General features: G+C 41.7%; 1 protein-coding gene across 1 annotated transcript in view; it reads left to right on the forward strand.

The window, feature by feature from the left end:
- Window positions 1-25,110, forward strand: part of FBLN1 (fibulin 1) — a 97,660-nt gene that overhangs the window by 22,176 nt on the left and 50,374 nt on the right. Inside the window, exons 6-14 of the mRNA XM_026652210.1 lie at window positions 3,897-3,998; window positions 4,576-4,713; window positions 6,688-6,825; window positions 9,826-9,969; window positions 13,708-13,836; window positions 14,391-14,516; window positions 15,204-15,323; window positions 16,225-16,356; window positions 18,089-18,212. Coding sequence (XP_026507995.1) covers window positions 3,897-3,998; window positions 4,576-4,713; window positions 6,688-6,825; window positions 9,826-9,969; window positions 13,708-13,836; window positions 14,391-14,516; window positions 15,204-15,323; window positions 16,225-16,356; window positions 18,089-18,212 — 1,153 coding nt within the window. The remainder of the gene's footprint in view (window positions 1-3,896; window positions 3,999-4,575; window positions 4,714-6,687; window positions 6,826-9,825; window positions 9,970-13,707; window positions 13,837-14,390; window positions 14,517-15,203; window positions 15,324-16,224; window positions 16,357-18,088; window positions 18,213-25,110) is intronic.

Below are 25,110 nucleotides of genomic sequence, written 5' to 3' on the forward strand. Positions count from 1 at the left end.
GCCCCTCCCTCAATGTGGAATGGACATATGCTAGCCTTTGTAATTTGAGCTGAGATTCCCCGAGCACTTCAACCAAAGACACACTGTTTTAGATAAAATATTAAACAGATTTATTAACACCAGAAAGATTTTAAGTGATTATAAGTAGCAGGCATGGAAATCAGTGTTACCTAAGAAATAAAAATAAATTCTCAGTCTAAATCCTAACTTAAATAGATTAAGCAAGATTTGACTCAAACAGTCTCTCACTTTAATAGATGGTACAAGCAGCTTACCATTTCTCAATACAAAGGCTGGATTCCCTTTCCAGCCTGGGACCAATCTTCTCCAGTTCAAAGTCTCTGTATTCCAGATGTTCTTCCAGGTGTTGAGATGGCAGGGAAGAGAGGCCAAGTGATGATGTCACTGCCACTCTTTTATACTTTCTTCCAGCTGCTAGAAAGATCCTTGCTGTGACATGGGTTAGTCTGCCCCCATGGTGTACATGCCCTTCTCTGAGAAGGGATAGTTGATTCTTCTTGACGGGTCATTAACGCTGTCTGGATCCTCCTTTGTTGCAGCTGAGAGGCTGGCTGTGGGCATTTCCCAACCTCACAACATATTTCAGGAACACCTATAGCAATACTTCATAACTTCATATACAATAGTAGTACACACAATCCAAGAGGATGTTAAGGTTCAGCAGATTAAGACTTTTTCAGTGATACCACACAAGGCATGCATTGTACAAAACATATCAGAATCATATGACAGTGGTGAATATGGGGGTTCCAGGATGCTGTGTTGAGGTGCCAACTGTCGTAGGCACATCAACTCCTTTTAACTTCAGGGGCAGTTGAGGATGCTCAGGGCTTTGCAGGAAAAGCTTCAGCCCCTTATAAAATCAAGTTGTTACACTGGGCCATATTCTGTCCTTCAGTACTACATGCATGAGCAAATTTGGAAAGCCTTGGGGAGCTTCAGTCAACATGTGAGTTGGCTTATGGTCTCTAATGAACACAGTTGGGAAGATAGTGGGTCTGTTTTGATGAAGACTGTTGACACCTCCCTATGGAAGGGTAAGGTGCTACTGCCAATAACCTTTAGGCAAGTACTTGTTTGGCCCTTATTCTGGAAGTCCTCTTTTGAGGCTCATAATCTCACCAGATTTCTTTTCATATTTGCCAAGGAACTGGGAGGGAGAGATGAGGCAGAGTTGGTTGGCTGTATGGATGTTGGGTCATCTCTAAAAGTTGTGGAGTTTAATGTCTTACATATTAAATTTTGTACATGCCCTCTGAGTTTTATGGAAGTGCATATTTTGCAGATCTTAAATGTATTTTATAGAGCTCCCAGTGAGCTCATTGAGAGTTAGTCACACATGGCTAAAGGCAGAATTTGGCCCTCCATTATTGTCACTTTCTCCAACAAGATAGCTGCCCTCAGAAATGTAGTAGTCTCAGAAATGTCAATTATATTGTAAAACATTTTATTTCAAATATTGGCTACAATTTAGTCATGGCAAAAAAGAACTTTTTACCTCTTGCTATTTGTTGGCTGGGCTGAGGAAAAATAGCGACCTTTTAAAAGTCAGACAAAAACCTTAGACCAACCACTTTCAAGCTAAAACTGCGACTTCCTTCTAATCTTGTGTATTAGGTAACACAATATTGTACTGCCCAGGAGCACACCAGTTTCCCTTTCCTGGTAGAGCAGGGATGAAATAATCTACCTGTTCCTTAAGAGATGCAAATAACATTCTCCTCTGTACCAGCTGTGCCCAGTGCCCATCTCTACCTACCTGCCTGAGAGGGTGTGTAGCAGACCCAGGTTACTTGTGCTTATCCCGGTGCTCTGGCGGGCGATATGGGTAGCCCACACAGGAGAATAATGGGACAGCTTACACTCCCTTGTTTGCTGGGTGGGCATGTAGGGAAATAGACATTCTTGCCCTTAAGAAGTAGAGAATTTTACATCTGCTGCTGTTTCACTTTGCCTGGGCTGTCTTTATTTGTTCATAACATTTATTTTTCTAACTCATTAACAAAAAAAATTTCAAAGGAGATATTTTTTTAAAGGATGGGCTAGATCCTCAGCTGCTGTAAATCAGCATAGGTCTATTGACTTCAGTGGAGCTATGCTGACTTACAGCCACTGAAGATGTGACCATATATTAGAAATACTGATTGGGATTTTCAAACTTCCTTAGGCCCCTTTGAAAATCCCAACCTCCAATCGTAATGGTTTGTAGTTTGACATGGATATTGAACAGCATTCCAGTCTATTCAGTTGTCAGTTGTATCTCGAACTGAAATTGATTCCAGAAGATCCAAACATACTTGACCTTTTATTTGAAAGTGTCCAGACAAGTTACAATGAGCCCAGTGGCATCAGGCATTCCACTTTTAGAGCTTGAAGAACATATGTATTCTGTTCCTATCCTTGTTCGTGGTTGAGATGATTAGATCTGAAATGGTGTAACTAATTTCTGTTTGACCTGCACAATCCACATGAAAATTGGAAGGAAAATGAAAGAAAGATAAATAACGACTTGTACATTGATTTTTTTTTTTTTTTTTTTTTTTGGTGACAAGTGCGTGGTGCCTCTTGGATGGAATATTTGATTTGGATAATGATCTGCTTATTTTGATTTACTGCCTGTCACATGTGTTTTATGTATCTAAAAGCTTAAAACATCAGAGATTTATTATTTTCTGCAAACATTTCTGAATAAAGTAATACATTTTTGTATTAAAAAAAAAGTTTGAGTTAATAGACTGATATTCCAGTATAAGCTTTCAGCATGTCATAATAGACACACTGCTACAAATGGTTTGTTTATGCAGGTGTTTCTGTAGGACACAATGTTTCAAAAATGTACCCGTTTCAGTGTCCAGACTCCAGGGCATCTGTATCCCATAAGAGGTAGCAACAGATACTGTGCCAGTTAAGCGATGATTTATCATACTGCCTATTTGGCTGTTATACTCCATAGGTGTTAAAAACAGAAAACACCTGTTGAGTCATCAGGTCCATTATCCTGCCAAAGCAAAAGCTGGCTGTCCTCCTTGACTCAAGATGATAAATCACATTAAAAGGTGTTAATGATATACTTTCCTAATATTACTTTTCCATGTCAGCAATTGCTGTAGTAGCCAGATTGAAGTTATTCATTTGCAAGAGGGAGGGGAATTGGTCTGTCCAATTGCAAATGGGAGTTGCTGTCCATTAGACACTCTTTCTATTAAGGGCTACACTATAAACAAGTTTAAGGATCATTTCTATCACATTTTTCCAAAGATGAGTTGAAATGTGTCAGGCAATGAAACTTCCAGCAATTCTCTGGGAGGCCATTTCACAGTCTGAGGGTATCTACATTAGGCAAATGTCTGATTTGCCTATTATGACCTTTCTAGCTTTTCTTATGGGATAGTAGTTGATATTAAAAAAATCATGCTTTGCCAACAATTACCCACACAGGAGCGCCGCCAGCTTTTCTGCCGCCGTAGGCGGTGGAAGGTCCCGCCCCGAAATGCCACCCCCCACAGAGGCAGTGGAAGGTCCCGCTGCTGAAATACCGCCTCGGTCGCCGCCCCCCAAATTGTAGTGCCCTAGGCGACCGTCTAAGTCGCCTAATGGGTTGCGCCGGCCCTGTACCCACAGTGGTATCTGAGCTTTCCTCCTGAACTCTGAATAGGATATATTTGTGATGTTGGTTGATTAAGGTTGACTTTTTTTTAATGCTGGTTTCTTTCTGCTAATTTTTTTCTTTTTTTTTCTTAGTGTATTCTTCGAGCATACTAGTCAAACATCCTGTATTTTGCTGGGCACTCATGTTTAAGTAGTTGACATCTTTCCAGTTTTGTGTGATGAACTAAATTGTACACTTTATTCGTAAAAATCACATCTGTTTTTAGGAGGCGGTCCCTGTACACAGCAGTGTAGGGACACAGGCTCCAGTGTTGTCTGCTCCTGCTTTGTTGGGTACCAGCTTCTGTCTGATGGTGTCACCTGTGAAGGTAAAAGAAACAAAATGATTGCCTCTGTTTGTTGCTTAAAGGTAAAAGTGTTTTGTTTATTGTGGATTTTTTTTACAGGATAGTGACTAGGACATGCTTATATTGGGAGTGGAAGGAGACATTGGGCAATGAAAGGCTGAGTTAGGTAGGGTGTGAACATGGGGACAATAGAGGTAAGGAGCTGGGAAGAGACCAGTTCAGTGGGGCAGGTGGAGGGTTTGCAGATGGATAGGAGGCAGGAGAGACCTCAAGTTTGGTGTTGGGAGTGAAGATAGCAGTAAAAGCATGCCTTTCCATTTGCAATAGTAAATGAATATTCATATAAAATACAATATGTCCTAGACCTGTCACCTGAGATGTTGAATCCTTATAGTTGAAAACACAGTGAGTGGCTAAAAATGGAGAACAGAAAAGAGCAGTAACTTTTTTGTGGGATATGGAATCCACAATGCACCCCACATGTGGGTGTTCAAAGTTTCTGTTGCCCCAAGGCTGACCCTTGTTCCTTTCTCTTCCCAAGGATTTCAAGTCTTTTGTATTAACTGTTTAATTATCTGTCCACTTTGGTTACTTCTAGATACTAATGAGTGTATCACTGGGATGCACAACTGTGGGATTGGACAAACTTGTGTCAATACAGTAGGATCCTTCCGCTGTCAGCGTGAAACGAGCTGTGGGACTGGTTATGAACTCACTGAAGACAACCATTGCAAAGGTATGTCCCAGGCTACATATTGGGCACATAGGAGATTGATATTTATCAACATTTATGATGCCCCAAAATGCTAAATAAATTATTGTGTCTTGTTGTTTTCTGGAAATACATGTGTAAGTTGTATTTCCATACCAGATTTGTTGTATAGTCTAATATGAGCATCTAACACTTCAGCCTGAGGTGCTTTCTTCAGGGAAATGTAAATGAGCCACAAACCCAATTTGTCTTGGCTTCCACTGGAAAACAATCCATTTTTCTGCAGCTGAGAATGGTCTTGATGGTCTTTTGCACAGTATTTTCACTTCTCTGAAGGATGTAGGCCAGCTACTTGGGCCTAAATTTTGGGTAAGATTATATTGTAGAGGAAGGGGTTGGACTAGAGCTTTGAGCAGGGGGTTGGACTAGATGACTCCTGAGGTCCCTTCCAACCCTGAGAGATAGGGGGTGATACAATTTAATTTTTTTTAAAAATTAGTGTTTTTTTCCCTAAAGTGTTCAGTTGATCTAACTTGGCTCCCTTTGAATTCAAAGGTAAAACATTGACTTAAATGAGAGAGCAGTTTTAGGCCATTGAAAATTCCACCGATAGGCATTAATAATCTTTTCCCATAGGAATAAGAGGAGTGCAGCCTCTAGTCAGTGCTTTGGAAACTCTTACTAGGAGTTCCCAAATTATCATCTTGGAATTATATTAACTATCAGGACAGAAATTTCTACTATTGCTTTGACAGCTTTTGAAAAATTATGTTTTCCCTTAAGGAAAATACCTAGCAGCCAGATGTATGATAGCTGATATTTGAAAAAGGACAGATCCTTCAACATTAATGGCATGAGGAAATATGAAAGCCTTTTCGATGGAAAAAATGACAGACACCTTATATCGGGATTAAGTACATTTTATAATGTCTGGTTACCATTTTTTGGAGTTTGAACAAAATAAATACACAGATAAAGATAAGAGGTTGACCAAACACAAATGGGTCCTTTAAAGATAACAAATACAGGTTATGAATAAGATTTGTTAATACTTGCATGGAATGTTCATATATGTGATTGAAAAAAAGATAAAGTTTTAAAAAAATTAACACAGAATGATAATCTTCATTTATTGTTTTTAACCGTCATGTAAAATCAAATAGAAAACTTCTGCCTTATTACAGAGGTCTATCAGTTTTATCCCTATTAAATACTAGAAGGCTTTTCTATAAGGTTTATTAAGCCTACAGGAAACATTTTCAATGTTCATGACATTTAAATTAATTTTTTCCCCCACTGAGCTACTTTCCCACAAAAATTTGCTAAAACATACCTACATTTTTTATCGCTCCAAAGAATTTTTATCCCATGACAAATATAAGGCTCAAACCTGAAGTCTTTACTCTGTTTTTACATAGGCAAAGATCTTTTTAGAATCAATTATCTAAATTCGCATTTACACTCAGACTCTTCTACACCACTCTGACAGTGGAAAGGGGCCTTAAAGTGAGTATAAATTATACTTCATTTTATGTTAAGCCAGACTGATGTAGGGGGGCCTTAGTGTAAAATGAGAACGAAGCCTGATGAGTTTACCTGAGAAAGGATTTAATAAAATTAAGGACTTCGGGATTTAGGCCTTTATTCAGAAAAGCATTTAAGCACATTCTTAACTCTCATTGACTTCAGTGGGATTTAGCACATGCTTAAGTGCCTTGTTGAATCAGGGCCTTAGAAAATACTGCTTCAGACACTGTGAAAATATTGCAAGTCATTTGGTTGTTTAATAAGATAATAAAGAGAACTAGCCTGCTGCCTAGTTCTGCGAGATTCCAGTAAAGACAATGGGCCAAATTAATCTCCAGTGTAACTACACTGAAATGATGAATGAAGTTACACCCAGGATGAATTTGGCCTATGTTTCCTAACTCTGTCTTAAGTGTAATAAAAAAACTTGTGTAAAACTCTTGCTAACTATTTTTTTTTGTGATGTACCAGATATTGACGAATGTGAGAGTGGTACTCATAACTGCCTCCCCGATTTTATCTGTCAGAATACTCCGGGATCTTTCCGTTGCCGACCCAAGCTACAGTGCATGAATGGGTTTATACAAGATGCGCTAGGCAACTGTATTGGTAAGACATATTGTCACTTAAATGAATTCTTAGAGTTGTGCGTAGGCCAACATACTGCTGCATGGGGTCAGGTCTGAGCCTCCCACGTCAATCCTAATGCTGATGTTCATCTTTATATATTCATCATCTTTCTGCTCCCATTAAAAGTAGGATTTGATCATAAGTGATTAGAATTCTAAGTCTGATTTTTCAAAAGAAACTTAGGGTATGTCTATACTACCTTCCGGATCAGCGGGCAGCGATCAATCCAGGGGGGGTCAATTTATCGCGTCTAGTCTAGACGCGATAAATCGACCCCCGAGTGCTCTCCCGTCGACTCCTGTACTCCACCGCCCCGAGAGGCGCAGGCAGAGTCGACAGGGGAGCGGCAGCAGTCGACTCACTGCAGTGAAGACACTGCGGTGAGTAGATTTAAGTACATCGACTTCAGCTACGTTATTCACGTAGCTGAAGTTGCGTAACTTAGATCGATTTCCCCCTCCCCCCCAGTGTAGACCAGGCCTTAGGCAGTAGAAATCTAAGACCTGTTGACTTTCAATGAGACTTAGACACTCAGTCACGTAGGGTAAAATATTCAAAAGCACGTAAGTCTTTTTTGTTTATCATGTGCTTCTAACACAGGATTTGTAAAAATATTAATTCGTTTTGACATACTTTCTTTCCCTTTATTCAAATGATTTTAAATAACCATAGTAATGTAGGGCTGGAAGGGATCCTGAGAAGTCATCAAGCCCAGCCCTCTGCAGTGAGGTGGGACCAAGTAAAACTAGACCATTCCGGAAAGGTGTTTGTCCAACCTGTTATAAAAAACCTCCGGTGATGGGGATTCCACAACCTCCCTTGGAAGCCTATTCCAGATCTTAACTACCCTTTTAGTTAGACAGATTTTCCTAATATATAACCTAAATCTCCCTTGCTGCAGATTAAACCATTACTTCTTGTCCTTCCTTCAGTGGACATCGAGAACGTTGTTTAGAACTGAAAGTCCAATGCTTGGTATTACTTTAGCATAAGAGTATCCTCTACAATGGAATTTGCTTTTGCTGGTTTGTTCAGCTACATAGAACAGATCTTGCTTTCCCAAGTCAGCTCCCATATATTAATAGTTCAGAGGAAAGAATTTTTACCACCTCAGGTAAAGAATGTAACGACCGGTCGGAATGATAATTAAGGCCAATTATAATGGGAGTGGGGTTTAATTTGAAAGACAGAATAGAAACTGTTGGGTTTAAGGGTATTAATACTTTGCATTCTAGGATTTGTAGGATCTAACCTGACAAACTAGAATTCTATATATGTCAGAATAATTGGCTTTCAACAGGCTTTAAATAGATTTGTCTGGTGTGTCCTACAAATCTATCAGCTCTTCTCATGATAGTAGCACTTCAAGTCCCAACTTAACTTTAAATTCCCTCAGCAGCATAGCCTCTTTTGGACTCGTGAAATCTGCTGAGCAACAGGATTTGCCAATTAGGTAGCATGCGATCAAGCTCCTATTTTCCTTTCAACCTTCCTTCCTTTGCTGAAAACTGACATTTGAAAAATACAAGGCTGAAAACAAAATTATCCGTGTGTAAAATTACACTTGATAAAATGAAGCCAGTTCTGTATTGTCGGATAACTTATCCCTTAAAGACTAATCTCTGACATAGGGGACAGATCATCAGCTGGTGTAAATTGGTGTGGATCTGTTGGCTTCAGTGGTACTACACCATTTTACACCAGCAGTGAATCTGGCCCTTATAGTGCCTTCCACGGTCCATCCAGAAGAATTCCCCAGACACTTCACATGCCGGTTGCACAAACTATGCATCAACTGCTGCCCTGTATTGTGCTGAGCAGGAAAGAGAACAGGAACTTTCCTACCTTTCCAACCCACAGGTTCAAAGTAGGACACTCTCCTTGCACTCTTCAGAGCTGGCTGAAGTGTCTGCTGGTGCTCTGTGCCCAAGAGAATGAGGTCTGGTAGGCAGGGGCATGGCTCAGCAGCATGTGCTACAGGGAGGGGCAGTAAAGCGTACTCTGGTACAGATTCACCAATCCCACTCCTGCCCTGGCCATCCAGAATCATCCTGCCCTAAGCCAGGTGGATACTCTGCTCTATTCCACACTAACTCTGGGATGGAAGACATCAGCTCTTTGACAGTAGACCATAAAACCATAAAACTGCATAGTAATGTAGGATACAGAGTGAAGAAGGTTTTCACCTGAAACTACAGGGGGAATTTTAGGCAGGCAATTACCTAAACTGAATTGGAATTTGGCTAGGATGCTGTACACTTATAGAAAGTGCTATGCCCACATGCTGTCAGGTCTTCATACCTTTTCCCTGTTCTCACAGCACACTGCCCCCTGTACCAGCATGCTGGAGCAATGATTACTAGACTACTACTGAAATTCTAACTTCAGCCATTGAATGAACCATCACTATGTGCTGGGCTTTCCTTGGAGATTTCCTCTTGAAATACTTGGCAAGTCCTTAGTCTGCTTAGCTGGTGATATGGTAGTCTGAGGTGCTTTGGTCTCATGTCATTACATTTTAAGGGTCTTTTAAGTTTATAACATTTTTATGACAGGGAGGAGCATATATCATACAGTCACAAAGTGAGCAAATGCCCATTTGTGGAGAATAGTAAGGCATTCCATGGGTGACGGAGAAATGACTAGTTTGCAAATAAGCACTTCTACTCTTCAGTCTCTGTGCACAAGTGGTCGGTTACATCTTTGCTCATGTTTTTATTTTCTGCATTTTGGGGAGATTTCCAAAGGCACAAATAGGAGTTATGCACCCAACTCCCATTGACTTTCAATGTTGTTAGGGCATTACCTGCCCTTTATGCCTTTGCAAATCTCCCACTTTGGTGTACTAAATTGTGCAAATATGTGTCTGCTCTCAAGGGCTGGTTCCCAAGCTATTAAGGGTGTAAGGACAGTATCTTACCTTAAAATGTCTGTAAACTGAGGATGGTTTTCTTTAATTGAATTTGTATGTCATCGTAGATATCAATGAGTGCCTAAGCATTAACATGCCATGCCCAGTTGGACAGATGTGCATTAACACAGATGGCTCATATACCTGCCAAAGAAATGTACCAAACTGTGGACGAGGTTATCATCTCAATGAAGAAGGAACAAGATGTGTAGGTGAGTAGCAGAAATGGAGTAAAACTGCTAAATGAACACACGATGTGCTCACATCTACTTTTTCACTTAACCTGTCTGTTCCCTGCACTCAACCAAAGCCATTCTCACAACTACTTCCAAAGCCTACTCTCGACTCTCTTTTCTTGCTCCCCCTTACAAGTGATGGATTGCAAACAACCCCTCTCTCTCCTCCTTCAAATCACTCCTGAACCTCCATATTCTGTGAGGTTTGTGTGATAATGACCATGCAGAATGGCATTGTCTGCTACTTGTATTAATATACTGAAATAGTGTAGCAAGGGTGATATTCACTCCGTTGCAGAAGACCAGCAAAAGGCCCGTGAGCCACTTATGTCCAACGTAAATCATCATAACAGGTCTTAAAATCTTAAGCTGATTATAAATTGTCACAGCTCCATTAACTTCAGTGAAGCTGTGACAATTTTATACCAGTTGAGGATCTGCCCCAATGTATATCTACAGTGCTATATAAAAATTACTTTGCACAGTTCTTACATAGTGTCATCTTCGCTTTTTCTTTTGAGTCCTGCCATAGTGGTGATCCAATAATTGAAACCCAGGAAGTGAAGTCCAGGAACTACTCAATGTATTTACTGCTAAATAGGTTGTTCTCCTACATTGAGTTTTTGAGAGAGGACGCAATCTAGTTTTTATGGATTTATTAAAAGAAAAAGCAAACTAATATGAAGCTTAGCAGATATGTCACTAATTAATTTACTTCTGATTTCCCTAAAGCTAATCAAATAAAACATAGTGCAATGATCAAATTAAAGTTACGATTGAAATTTGATCAATGGTTCAAACTACCTGACTTCCCAGGCTTGTCAGACACCTCGCTGGCACCTGCCCTTGTCTGTGCCGGCCGAGGGTCAGCTCCCCAACTCCACTGGCCATGGGCAACACAAGCCCTTCTCTCTAAGCGCTGCAGGTCCAGCTGTTTTTCTACAGGCTAGTGATAGATGCACTCCAATCCTTGAGCCCTCTGAGCATCTCCCTGGCCTGTCCAGGCCCTGGTCCATGGGATACTTGCAGTATTCAGTGCTCCAGAGGAACAGTGCATCCCAGCTTAGCAGCTACACCTCAGCTCACCACCTTGCTTGATGCACAGCACTTAGATATGTTCACGGTGAAATCAAGCCTAAGTTTATTTAACAAAGCTCAGAGATTCAAGTGATAGTGAGTAGAAGTGTTAGAAACAAATGGTTGTATATAAAATAACATCATAACACCCATTCTAGTGGTTAGACTTAATTAACAAGACACTCTCACGTCTTGTAGAATTTGGTTATCCAAAATCCTTGCAGCTCATCACAGTGAGATTGACTGTGACTCTCTTTTCATGAGACAGCCGTGCTGTCAGCATGCCTCCTAGGTGAAGGATCCAATGTGTTTCTTTGCCTCACAGGATAGATCAGCCCTATCTTTTGTTCTTATTCGTAAATAGGATGCACTCTGCTGTTTGCTTCATCCTGTGAATTTCCTCTCTTGTAGACTTCAGTCACTACTTTTGCTTGTGGCTCAGTATGCAAATAGGCCTCATACAATACACAAATGACTAGATGGGGAGATAAGAGTCTGCTGCCTCCTACCCGAAAGGAGCATTTGCGAAGTATGTCACCTTCTGGTGACCCACTTAAACTCCAAGACCTTAAGAACATAATTTTTAGTATAGTTACATAACTCCTTAAATGTTATCTGTATATACCTTCTGCAATGATTATGATGACTGTGGGCTATTAGCTCTCAGTAGATACCTCACATGCCACGCTTTGGTGAACTATTATGCCTATACCTGACGCAGGGGATCCCTGAATCACAGTAATTACATCGGTTTATAAGGTTAATACAAGAATTACTTCAATGCTTCACAGGAAAGTTAACGAAGAACACCTTTCTTTTAACATAATCAATTGCACTAAGAATCTGCTAAAAGCAGAAGTTGACTTTTGCCTTTGTTTTAAGGAAGTATAACTCTTAGAATGATTTCTTACTAGCTTCCTACTTTAGTGTTCTGCCTTAAGTTTCTCTGCATATACACCCTAGGTTAGACTCTATTTACTTAGCTTGTTTCCCTTCCCACATGACTGCAATGTCTGCATCTTTCTGACACTCTTACAAAAATGCAGAAGTGATTCTTAAATCAGGCACTTAGAAGTTTTGGAATAACATGCTTTTAATCCAAAATAATATCGTCATAATTAGATAACATGCTTGCGGGTTTTTTTAGGGTCTACCTAGGGAAAAGGTTAGTGACTGTCTCTCTCTCTCTCTCTCTCTCTCTGTAATGGAATGTTGGAGAATTCAAATGTCTCTGAATTCTATAAAAAAAACACTCTCTCACCTTTTTTTTAGTGTCTAATTCACATGAGTAGACTTAATTGAGAATTAGTTCTGGTGTCGCAGATAACTTGAGCTTTTTTTCATCTGCAAGGAGGTGGTCAGTCTCTTTTTTCTCTTAGGGCTTGTCTTCACTACTGGGGACGCTGCTGCAATCGATGCAGTGGGTGTCACTTTAGCGAGTCTAGTGAAGATCTGCTAAATCGATGGTAGAGCACTCTCCGGTCGATTACGGTACTCCAGCTACCCAAGAAGAGTAAGGTAAGTCGACCGGGGAGTGTCTCCCGTTGATGCAGCACAGTAAAGACACTGGGGTAAATCGACCTAAGCTACATTATTCCCATAGCTGGATTAGTGTAACTTAGGTCAACTTACCCCGGTAGTGAAGACAAGGCCTGAGTGGAAGACTTCAGGCTTGGAGTCTTCTACTGCTCCTTTTCTGGAGGCTGGTCCAAAGAAGAGAGCTTGCTACAACTTCAGGTGTTGGTGGTGTAAGAGAGGCCCCCTTTTCCTTCTGCATGGTTATACTTTTGTTTGGTTCAGTATCCCCTTACTCTGCCTCAGGGACCTTCCTTGTCCAATTAGAGATTCCAGCGTGTTGGCTATAGCTCATTATGGACCAATAATTTGGAATCTTGAACTGAAGTCATAGTAGAAAATTCCAGTTTGAGGCAGACATTTTCTTGCAAAATCCATTCATGACCACAAGCAGATGTCCTCTTTGTAAGCAGGACATGTGGGAAGGAGTTGGCAATAGACTTTGTCTAACAGAATAGGGCCCATTCTCACTTTGCTAAATATAATTAATGGTTCATCATCATCATCATCATCAATCACACTTGTGCATCTCCATTCATTCCTTGTGACAGTTAGTAAGCATGACAAGGGAAAAGGGACTCGGGGGCAAGGAGGTGGGGGACAAGCCCAGGGTAAGTGCATGACCGTACTTCAGTGCCTTATCACCTAAATCAAAGCTGCTTTAGCTTAGCATTTGATCAAATACAGTTATGCTGGCCCAAACTCAAATCTGGCCCATGTTCCCTACACCACATATAACATGGGATCCAAGGGATATTTGTTCTGTAATAATAATTTGCACTTGTAGGTCCTGCTCCAGCTCTCATTGACGGCAAGGAGAGCCTTGGTATTGACTTCAATGGGAGCTGGATCATGCCTGTATGGAGTAGTGCCTTCCATCTCAAACACTTTACAAATACTGAGGTAAGTATTTTATTCATGTTTTACATATGGGTAAACTGAGGCAGGGAGAGTTACTAAAGGGTGTGGGACAGAGCTGGCAGCAGAGCACTTATTGCTTTACCTCCACTCCTAATCTTTAACCGCAAGACCCTCCTTTCATTCATTTCCCTCTCCTTCTAGATGTGGATGAGTGTTCGTCACCTAACCAACTATGTGGAGATGGACATGTTTGTGTAAATTCCCCTGGCAGTTACCGTTGTGACTGCAGACTTGGCTATTATTTTGAGGCTATCAGTCGAACTTGTATCGGTAAGTTCCACCTACTGACTCCAACTATACAAGCTCTTCTTAAACATTGTACTGTGGCATTTTATTTGTTTTATTTGTTAATTTTATTTTATTAAAGGGATAATTTTATTAGTTGTTCACAAACTCTTTCATCTGAAAACACATTAGATTATTCCATGATTTGTATAAGTACAAAAATGTATTAAAGAGCTATTGACATTTTGAAGAAAAGTGCATTTGCATTCTTAAAATGTAATAATGTTAAAAGGTAAGATCATGAGAAGGGGTCCATAATTGGTTTTATGATATTTATGATGTGCACCTAAAGTGAAAACATTCTTCTAAAAGATCACAGAACCGCCTTCTTTTGCTTATCACATTTAGATATGCACCAGGATATGATAAATAAAACCAGCTTTGTTTCCAGACTAACATTCTGAGAATTCATTCACTCACCAGTGTAAAACTTAGATACGGAGAATGAAAATCAAACTCCTGTGATCAAATGGTGATTTGTTAGACTGCTAACTAAAGCAAGTCTGTACATTGGTTTCTATTCATATTTATCATTGTAGATGTTAATGAATGCAGACACTACTCAGGTCGTCTCTGTGCTCACAAATGTGAGAATACTCCTGGATCCTATTACTGCAGCTGTACTGTGGGCTTCAAACTTTCCACTGGTGGCAGGTTATGTGAAGGTAAGGATGAAATTTATGTAGGCTGAGTAGATAGAGAGAGAGAGAGAGAGAGAGAGAGAGAAGCAGAAAATGATGAAGAAAGATATTCAGTTTGTTTACTATTCTTGTTTGGCTGATTCCTTTGTTTTGTCATAGACTAAATTAAACTGGTATAAGAAATGGGTCCACTGTAGTCATTTTCAAGGTGGAATACAAGTGTTGTGATTAAACAATACAATTGTAACTCACTCTTCCACTGTGTGGCTCTCTGGCCTCTTCTAGTGACTGGATCACATAGAGGTTTGAGCTACTATCGCCTTTTTAGCTCAGGCAGAAGAGGCTCATGCTTTTAGATCCACAAGCTGTAGGTTTGATTCTCACTGCTGATCACAAACCCAGTGTTGGCACATTACATGATGATGGGCAGCAACTTTCTAGGAGGTAGTACACTGCAGATTGCCTCCCATGTCACCGCCACACCACAGGCAGTACAGAGGGGATTGGGGGCCATAGCTTCCTCCTGCCCCTTATTGCCAGCTTGCTCAATGACACAAATACTAATACATATTTTTTGTGATTGTTATTTAATAAAGACATTTGATTAGTCAATATGAATGTTTTTAGAAATGTAGGCCCCAATCCTGCAGGTTGGGAGCCACAAAGGCAGACATCTACAGTGCTAATTATAGATAATTTTTTGTGTTTCAGACTTAAATGAATGTGAGAGCAACCCTTGTAGCCAAGAATGTGCCAATGTGTATGGTTCCTATCAATGTTATTGTCGTCGGGGCTATCAACTTAGTGATATAGATGGAATCACGTGTGAAGGTAAGAAATACTTAATCAAAGGATGCAAAAAAGGCATCTCTTAAGATGGGAGATGGACATTCCTTTCTTGTTCTTGCCATGACAACAGAGACATTATAACAAAAAGAAGTAGCTCCACATATCTTAAGTTTATGCCACTACAAAACAATATTTCATCATTTGATTCTCGTAGCTTTTCATAGGCAATTAAATGCTACCTGAGTTCTCATATAAGCCCACCAAGCCTCTGGAGATATCTTGGCTTTCATGATGTGAAGGCCAGAGAGAGTTTTTGTTTTTTGTTGAAATTTAGTACGAGGCTTTTTGTACACATAGAAGTGGGTTTCAGCTGTGGAACTAAGTTGTTTGCACATTTTCATCACTGGAGAATCCTGGAGAACGTTTAATAAATGTCTAAAAATTCTAGTTAGTATTTTATTCACAACCCTTTTTGTGGCAAGTTATAAACAAGTCTTGCCCAAATATTTATCATAGGGAAGAAGTGTTGCCTAGTGGATAGAGCACTGGACAGAGATTCTCTTCACTGGGTTCTATTCCCAGTTCTGCTGCTGACTTGCTGGATGGCTTCAGGTCCCCGTGCCTCAGTTTCCCCATCTGTAAATTGGGGGCAATGATATTTACCTCCTTTGTAAAGTGCTTTGAGATCTGTGGATGAAAAGCACTATGTATTATCTATTTACATAGCAAAACTATGTTTTTGGCTTCTTGTTCTCTATATGGCCTTTGATTTTCCCAAGACTTCCCTTGTTACCTTTATGCGGGTGTTTTTGTCCCAGCCCACTAATCTGAGTCACAAGCTAGTGGCTTCTTGAACCCAACACTATCATAAAGCAGTACAGCTGCTGCAAACTAGTCAAGCTTCACAGGAGTTTAAAAAAATTTGTGGGGATTTCTTTTTCAGACATTGATGAATGTGCTTTACCTACTGGAGGGCACATCTGTTCTTATCGATGTAGTAATGTTCCTGGGAGCTTTCAGTGCACCTGTCCCTCTCCTGGTTATAGATTGGCAACCAATGCACGAAACTGCCAAGGTATGTTCAATAACTGTGCAGGAATATCTAATCTGATTGTTAGCTTGTGGAAAAATCTAATTGCATTTTTAATTGGTGGGAAACATAAATGTGTCTGTCGTATAGCCTTACAGGCAAGTTAGTAGATATCCTATGTCCACTAGAATTCAGTAGGGGCAAAACTAATAGTTCTGTAATAATTAAATTGGATACTATAGAAATTACTCTAAGGCCCCAAAGAATGTAATAGAATACTCTTTCTACAGAATTTTTAAACCAGTCCATCAAATTCAGTAGAGAACTACGTCCCAGCTAATGCTACAGAATTAAATGGGTTGGTTTAAGTATTTAATAAAAATATAATCACGCTCTATAAAATGTATAGGATTTTTTCCATTTAGGGACTATGTGGGAGAAATAGCTAAATCTTTACAACAAATATTGTTCAGTTTTATGGGTAGGCACCAGAGCAAAGGTAAAGCACAGCTTTTCATGTTGATAAACCCAGAATCCTTTCACCTGTTTCCCCTTAACTGTTCATTCTAGCCAGGGAGGAAAAGTGCATGGTTTCTTCAGAGACTGGTGCTTGCACTTACTCTAGTGCCAAAGACTAATACATTTGGCTGACATACTGTCCCCATACACAAAACAAAGCATTTAGTTCACTTGACATACTCCCCTCTTCCTGGTGCAGCCTAGTGGCTTTCATCTGCAAGGCCTCACTCTATCCATATTTAAATTCCGCTAAATTAAAAGACCAACTTTTGCCATGCTGCCTACAGTGAATCAAGCTGACTTGTATATTTGTTCTTCCCTATCCTCTAACCTCTATTTGTATGTCTGCCCTTCAACCGTGAGCTCTTTGGGAAGGGACTTACCTTCCTTGTATAACATTTTTGGCATGTTACAGATGCTGTGATGAACCAATATTAAGTAATAATGATAATCTGAGATAAATGTGTGGCTCAGGACACTTACAGCACACACACACACGTAGGGCTGGAGTCAAAGGAAGGGTAAATGTCAGACAATTTTGTTTAAACTTTTAATCTAATAAAGCAAAGCAGCTTTTCCACTTATCCAGATGTTTGTAGCGTCCATCATCATAGTGTCTGAGCACTGCCTGTCACCTCTGCATGGTAACAGGTCTGCCAACCCACTCCCCTCCCACCCAGGCTGCTGAATATTTCTTTGCAGGCCTGCAGCCTCCCTGTTACCCCCTGATTGCCTAGCTGTTTTTATTTTGGGGAGCAAGAGTTTTCTTTCAGCCTCTCTTATCTGGCCTCTGAGGCCAGCATCAGCCTGTTGGGTTGTTCCTCCAGCAGCAATTGCTAGCCCCAGTGCTGTTGTTTCTATCCCTGCCCCTTCTGATACAATGCTTGCATTCAGTAGAAGACTATCTGCATGTGGGAGGGGCCATTGGGGCTCCAAATACCTGACATTTTGGTTGTTGACCAAAATTTGTCATTTATTAACCCTGCCATTTGCTTTTAGAAAATACAAAAAAACCAACAGTCCTGCCATGTTTTACAATCTGAAAACCATATATTCCAACATCCCTTCAATAAATCCACCTATCTTTTATCCACCGCCCCTGAGGAATACCCGCTTGTGGAGTTTTTTTTCCAGCCAGTAGTAAAATCATGTTGCTCCCCTGTATGCATGGTAGCTAACATGTGAGCTTCATCATCTGGGGCCTACAAGCAGAGGAATGGCTTGTGTTTTTATCCCTTTTATCTTTTCCACTTGACAGATATCAATGAGTGTGTGGCAGAAACACATAACTGCTTATTCAATGAGACCTGCTTTAACATCCAAGGCAGTTTTCGCTGTCTCTCTTTGGAATGCCCAGAAAATTATCGCAAATCAGGAGATACGTAAGTACATTCAATTTTCTAGTAGGCTGGCTTGATGGGGATCTCCCCAGGCCTAAAGCCACCATCATTTAAGCATATTGTGGATCCTCCCAAATTTGTAATTCTCCAATCTGCCAACCCCATCAGTTGCACACAAAAAATTATGGTCTTTCTCCCACATGTGAGACAAGCTCATGGTTCTTGAATTAAAAGTCTTTAAGTCACAAATAACACCAAATGGAGAGAGAGAGAGACATACTCATTGAAACCAAGTTGGATGCACAAGGTGATGTTATCAGCGTAGGCTTCAGATGGACAGCCTGGTGGTGGAGGTCACGTTTAGCCTCAAGATTCCAACACTCCCACAACTGGACTCAGGAGCTCCTTTCTTCCCTCAGATTGGCTAAGTCAAACCCTTTATCTGCTTTTATCTTTCAGTGAAAGGTTCATTTTCCTTGCAGTTCCCACTCTAAAGCCTTGTCTATACTATGGAAATTTTGCAAAAATTCCCCTCCCTGCTAACACCATTTCATCTTCACCACTGTTAGCAAGATTGGGAGCCCAGGTGTAGAAGACCTGTTGGCTGCTACCAGTATTTGTTTCATTTCGTGCTGCTCAGAGAAGATCTAATCAGCATGGTGTATAAAATGCCACAGGCAGCTAGCAACCCATCTACACTAGCTGTAATGGTGCTAATGATAAGAAGAAATCTTTGCAAAATTTCTCTAGTGTAGACAAAGCTTATGGCTGCTCCAGGGCCGGACTCATTCTGGCTTCCTCCTCCTCCTTCCCATCTGCTTTATGGCAGATCAGCAATCAAGAGGTTCCTTCTGAAGGCCATGTGGTTGTTCCACAACCTTCCCAAGTGCACCTGCCCAGGTAAGTTTCTATTCTATCAGCTAGAGAGAGAGATGCTGACATGCCACAGTGGTCATAAATCTGTCATTCCCTTCCCAATCAATGAGAAGACATGATTCCATCACACACCATGTCTCAGCTAAGATTTAATATTCTATGTCCCATCTGTGGAATGAGGCTAACACTTATTTACCTCAGAGGAGTGTTGTGAGGATTAGTTTGTTAGTGTTTGCATCAAAGTCTAAAGATGCAAAGTGCTATATAAGTGACATGGTGGGTATTAATTTTATCATTGCCAAATAAATGAAGAAAGAATGCTTTGTGATACAGATTCCTTATTTCTTTTTTTGTTTGTTTAATTACATCCTAATTTATAAAATTCACTCATTTGTAATAGGCTACTAACATGATTTAGCAAAGTTCCATGGTTATGAAAATTCTTGAGGTGTCAAGATTAATTTAAAAATAAACATGACACACAAATGCACGTTGCATTCTTTTTTTAGTCTTTCTCCTTTTGTCTTTCCCTTCCCATTTATGGGCTGTCAATTGTGAGAAGCATGTGAACGAGTTCTCTCTCCAGCCCACATTTCACTCTTACTGACTCCTCTTTCTGAACAGCCCATGATCTTGATATTGCTTTTGCTTGGGTACTTCATACTGAACCTCCCTTAACAAACTTTTTGTTTCTGAATTGCATAACAGTTAGTGTCTCTGTGTGACAATTAATTCAAACATTGGTAATCGCACAGCCAAGGGAAAGAAATGGTTATGGCTGATTATCAGGAGTGTGTGCTAAATCAGGCTAGGACTAGCTATATATTATATATTCATTAATTATTATTATTATTAAAAGTTACCCATCATTTCCCATTATCAGACCCTTTTTTCAGATGCTTATAACTTTGTCAAACTTTAACTCTTTGGGCTGAAATTTTCCATGCCAGGCATCTTTCCAAAACCTTCAGTGTGAAGCAATTTCAGTCAAAATGGTTCAGCTGTTTCCAAGACTAAGGAGAGGGGGAGGAAATCATTGTTTTGATCATGTTAAAAAATAAGTCTGACCTTTTCTTTGAACAGCTCTAGCACTGCCACGCTTTGGAGCAGGGACTTGAAATGTGTCAGGGATGTGCCTTTTACTATCCCCATGAGAATCCACCCAAATCTGGCCAAGTTATAAGCCTTTGAAAACTTGCTGTTCACACATGCTCAGCAGTGATGTCTTTGATTTTTAGCAGCTAAAATCTCTGAAGATTCCATCCTCACTGAGCATTCTCCATCCCCTCACAGCAGTTAGTGCTGACCAGACTCTGCTTGCGCTCAGGCTACAGATGGCCTGAGCATGCTTCACCCCAGGGCTACAACTGGAGGCTCAGAAGGTCTTACCTTGTAATGGCTGTTCCCAACTGCTCTGGGGTGAGATGGGACTTGAACTGAGGGCAAAGGGCCTGTATCTGCTGTGCTGTCAATGATCCCCCCACACACACATTCACTCATGCCAAGATGGCGTGGAGAAGGAAGCCATCTGATTCTAATGCAGATGGGAGAAAAAGCTTCATTGGGGGGTGGCAAAAGAGCAGATTGGGACAAGGAGTCTGAAGGGGTGTAGGGAGAGAAACTGTACCTGACTGGGTGAGGTGGGGACTGGGGGTGGAAGAGGGGAGGCTGGGACTGGGAGCTGAGGGGAGGAGATTGGAACTGGTTAGGCAAGAAAACTAGGGGGAGGTTGAGTGTAGACTGGGAGTGGAAGCTGGTGAGGGAAACAGAGGGGGTGGGGGAGGAGTGGAACTGGGAGCCAGTTGGCTGTGGGCAGGAGCACGCTGGGATCAGATGAGGAGTTTACAGGATTGAGCAACCAATCCTAGTTCTTTCCCAGTGATACTAAAGCTACGTCTTCACTACCCGCCGATCCGGCGGGTAGCAATCGGTTTATCGGGGATCGACTTACCGCGTCTCGTGAGGACGCGGTAAAATCGATCCCTGATGGCTCTACCGTCGACTCCGGAACTCCACCTCGACAAGAGGCGGTAGCAGAGTCGGCGGCAGCGCGGCAGCGGTCGACTTTCCCGCGTCCTCACCGCCAGGTAAGCCGACCTAAAATACGCAACTTCAGCTACGGTATTCACGTAGCTGAAGTTGCGTATCTTAGGTCGGAAGTTCGCTGTAGTGTAGACCTAGCCTAAGAGACTAAGGTAGGATGAGGAACCCAGGGAGAGAGACTAGGACTGGGAGTCACTGGGTAGGGGGGAACGGGACTGGCTGAACAATGAGACTGGGAATAGGTATGCAGAGGAGGAGAGTGAAACTCAGACAGCAAGCCCAGAGAGGGAACACCAGTACTGGCTGGGCGAGGAGATTGGGACTCAGATGAGAAGCCTTCAAGACTGGTGACTGAGACTGGGCAGGAAAGGAGAATGGAACTGGAACAAGGAGCTAGGGGTGGAGAAGAGACAGGGCTGGGACAGGCTGGAAGGGACAGGGCAGAGGGGGCCATGCCTCCACCTAGCAGCTGAGCAAGGGGGATGTCGCCGCTTCCAGGGAGCCCTCCAGGTAAGCGCGACCCAGAGCCCGCCTCACCCCATCCCGTGCCCCTGTCCCCTCCCACATCCAAACTCTGCTGCTGGGGAGGGAGGCATGGAGTCAGGTAGGAAGCCTGCCGGTCCCACCAACCCCTCCTTCCCCCCTGCACCAGCAGGGGTCCTGGGCCACGCGCCGCCGCCTGCTGCCTCCCCCCCAGCACCCGGGCTGCCCTCCCTCAGGCCCCACCTCCCACGTTTTAGTCGGGGGTATATAATAAAAGTCATGGACAGGTCATGGGCCGTGAATTTTTTTTACTGCCCGTGACCTGTCTGTGACTTTTACTAAAAATCAGGGCTGTCAATTAATCACAGTTAACTCACGCGATTAACTCAAAAAAATTAACTGCGATTAAAAAAATTAAATGCCATTAATTGCACTGTTAAACAATAGAATACCAATTGAAATTTATTAAATATTTTTGGAAGTTTTTCTACATTTTCAAATATATTGATTTCTATTACAATACAGAATACAAAGTGTGCAGTGCTCACTTTATATTATTATTTTTTATTACAAATATTTGCACTGTAAAAATGATAAAAGAAATAATATTTTTCAATTCACCTCATACAAGTACTGAAGTGCAATCTCTTTATCATGAAACTAACTTACAAATGTAGAATTTTTGTTTGTTTGTTACCTAACGGTACTCAAAAAATAAAACAATCTAAAACTTTAGTGCCTACAAGTCCACTCAGTCCTATTTCTTGTTCAGCCAATCGCTAAGACAAACAAGTTTGTTTACATTTACGGGAAATACTGCCGACTGCTGCTTATTTGCAATATCACCTGAAAGTGAGAACAGGCGTTTGCATGGCACCTTTGTAGCTGGCGTGGCAAGGTATTTACATGGCAGATATGCTAAACATTCATATGCCCCTTCATGCTTCGGCCACCATTCCAGAGGACATGCTTTCATGCTGATGATGCTCAATTAAAAAAAAAATGTGACTGAACTCCTTGGGGGAGAATTGTATTTCTCCTGTTCTGTTTTGCCCGCATTCTGCCATATATTTCATGTTATAGCAGTGTCAGATGATGCCCCAGAACACATTTGTTTTAAGAACACTTTCACAGCAGATTTGACAAAACGCAAAGAAGGTACCAATGTGAGATTTCTAAGGATAGATACAGCACTCAACCCAAGGTTTAAGAATCTGAAGTGCCTTCCAAAATCAGAGGGATGAGGTGTGGAGAATGCTTTCAGATGTCTTAAAAGAGCAACACTCCGATGCAGAAACTACAGAACCCAAACTACCAAAAAAGAAAATCAACCTTCTCCTGGTGGCATCTGACTCAGATGATGAAAATGAACATGTGTCGGTCCGCTCTGCTTTGGATCGTTATCGAGCAGAACCCGTCATCAGCATGCATGCATATATTCTGGAATGGTGGTTGAAGCATGAAGGGACATATGAATCTTTAGCGCATCTGGCACGTAAATATCTTGCAATGCCGGCTATAACAGTGCCATGCGAATGCCTGTTCTCACTTTCAGGTGATATTGTAAACAAGAAGCAGGCACCATTATCTCCTGCAAATTATAACTAAACTTGTTTGTCTGAGCGATTGGCTGAAGTAGGACTGAGTGGACTTATAGGTTCTAATTTTTTTCATTGTTTTATTTTTGAATGCAGTTATTTTTTTGTACATAATTCTACATTTATAAGTTCAACTTTCATGATAAAGAGATTGCACTAGAGTACACCTCTACCTCGATATAATGCTGTCCTTGGGAGCCAAAAAATCTTACTGTGTTATAGGTGAAACCGCGTTATATCAAACTTGCTTTGATCCACTGGAGTGCACAGCTCCGCCCCCTGGAGCACTGCTTTACCGCGTTATATCCGAATTTATGTTATATCGGGTCATGTTATATTGGGGTAGAGGTGTACTTGTATTAGGTGAATTGAAATATACAATTTCTTTATTTTTTTACAGTGCAGCTATTTGTAATAAAAATAAATATAAAGTGAGCACTGTACACGTTGTATTCTGTGTTGTAATCAAAATCATTATATTTGAAAATGTAGAAAACATCCAAAAATATTTAAATAAATAGTATTCTATTATTGTTTAACAGTGCGCTTAATCGCACGATTAATTTTTTTAATCGCTTGACAGCCCTACTAAAAATACCCGTGACTAAAACATAGCCTTAATTATGACCCAGTCTTTAATTACATGATCACATACTATTTTTTCCTCAGGAGCCTTGCCTCATGAAGTGCACAGAATGTACCGCTCTGGGGATAAATCAGGGTTGTGAGATAAAGGAGGCGGTTGTCAGTAGGACCCCTGCCTCATTTTTTTGCAGAAGTTAGAAGGTGTAAAATAAATGAGACCGGGGACTCTGCAGGAAGAGAAAAGAGGATCTCATAATGAAGGCAGTTGAAAGATCCCATGGAGTACTGGATTCTATCCCTGCCTCTGTGTTCCTATGTGATGCTAGGCAAGGCACTTAACTTAAACATTTTGCACAGGGTCACTAATAGTGTGTTCCTTTGTTTTCTCAGTGCCTGGCTAGAGACCCTGGGGTCTGATTTGTAGAACAGCTGAGCACTCACAGTTGCATCTGAAGTCAATGGGAGCTGTGCTTTGAACATATGAAGTACTGTATAATGCTAAGTACCTTGAAAAATTAAATCTAGTCATTTCAAATTGGGCACCCAAAATTACTGGAAACTTTCTTCTTGAATCTCTCTGTGGTCCTCATAAGTAAAATGGAAATAATACCACTCTCTCACCACACAAGGGAGTTCTGAAGATATATTAATGTTTGTGAAGCACTCAGATATTATAGTGATGAGTGCTATAGAAAAAGCCCATGAGGGAATTAATAATTCTGTCTTCAGAGCATGGTTTGACTAGTGTGCAGTAAATAAGGCCTAAGGCCACACACTGAATAGTGAGGAGAAAACAAAATATTGAATAGCTGATCATTCAGTGGGCTAGGGTTACCATATTCAAACATTTAAAAAAGAGGACACTCCACGGGGCCCCGGTCCCGCCCCCGGCCCCGCCCCAACCCCACCTCTTCTCCGCCCCCATTCCAACCCCTTCCCCAAAGTCCCTGCCCCAACTCTGCCCCCTCCTCTGAGCACCCCGCATTCCCCCTCCTCCCTCCCGCTCTGATCTTGGTTGGGGGTTGCTAAGTGCTTCCCTGCTCCCCACTCGCCCCGCAGCCCCTATGCCCTTGCCTGCCCTGCTCCTCCTCACCCTGCAGCCTCTGTGCCCCCTGCTCCCCACTCGCCCTGCAGCCTCTGCACCCCCCCGCCCCTGCAGCCTCTGTGCCCCCGCCCCTGCAGCCTCTGTGCCCCCTGCAGCCTCTGCACCCCCCCGCCCCTGCAGCCTCTGTGCCCCCTGCTGCCCACTCGCCCTGCAGCCTCTGCACCCCCCCCGCCCCTGCAGCCTCTGTGCCCCCGCCCCTGCAGCCTCTGTGCCCCCTGCAGCCTCTGTGCCCCCTGCAGCCTCTGCACCC

This window comes from Terrapene carolina, unplaced genomic scaffold (genome assembly GCF_002925995.2).
Source record: "Terrapene carolina triunguis isolate 2854851 unplaced genomic scaffold, T_m_triunguis-2.0 Scaffold112, whole genome shotgun sequence".
Lineage (NCBI taxonomy): Eukaryota > Metazoa > Chordata > Testudines > Emydidae > Terrapene > Terrapene triunguis.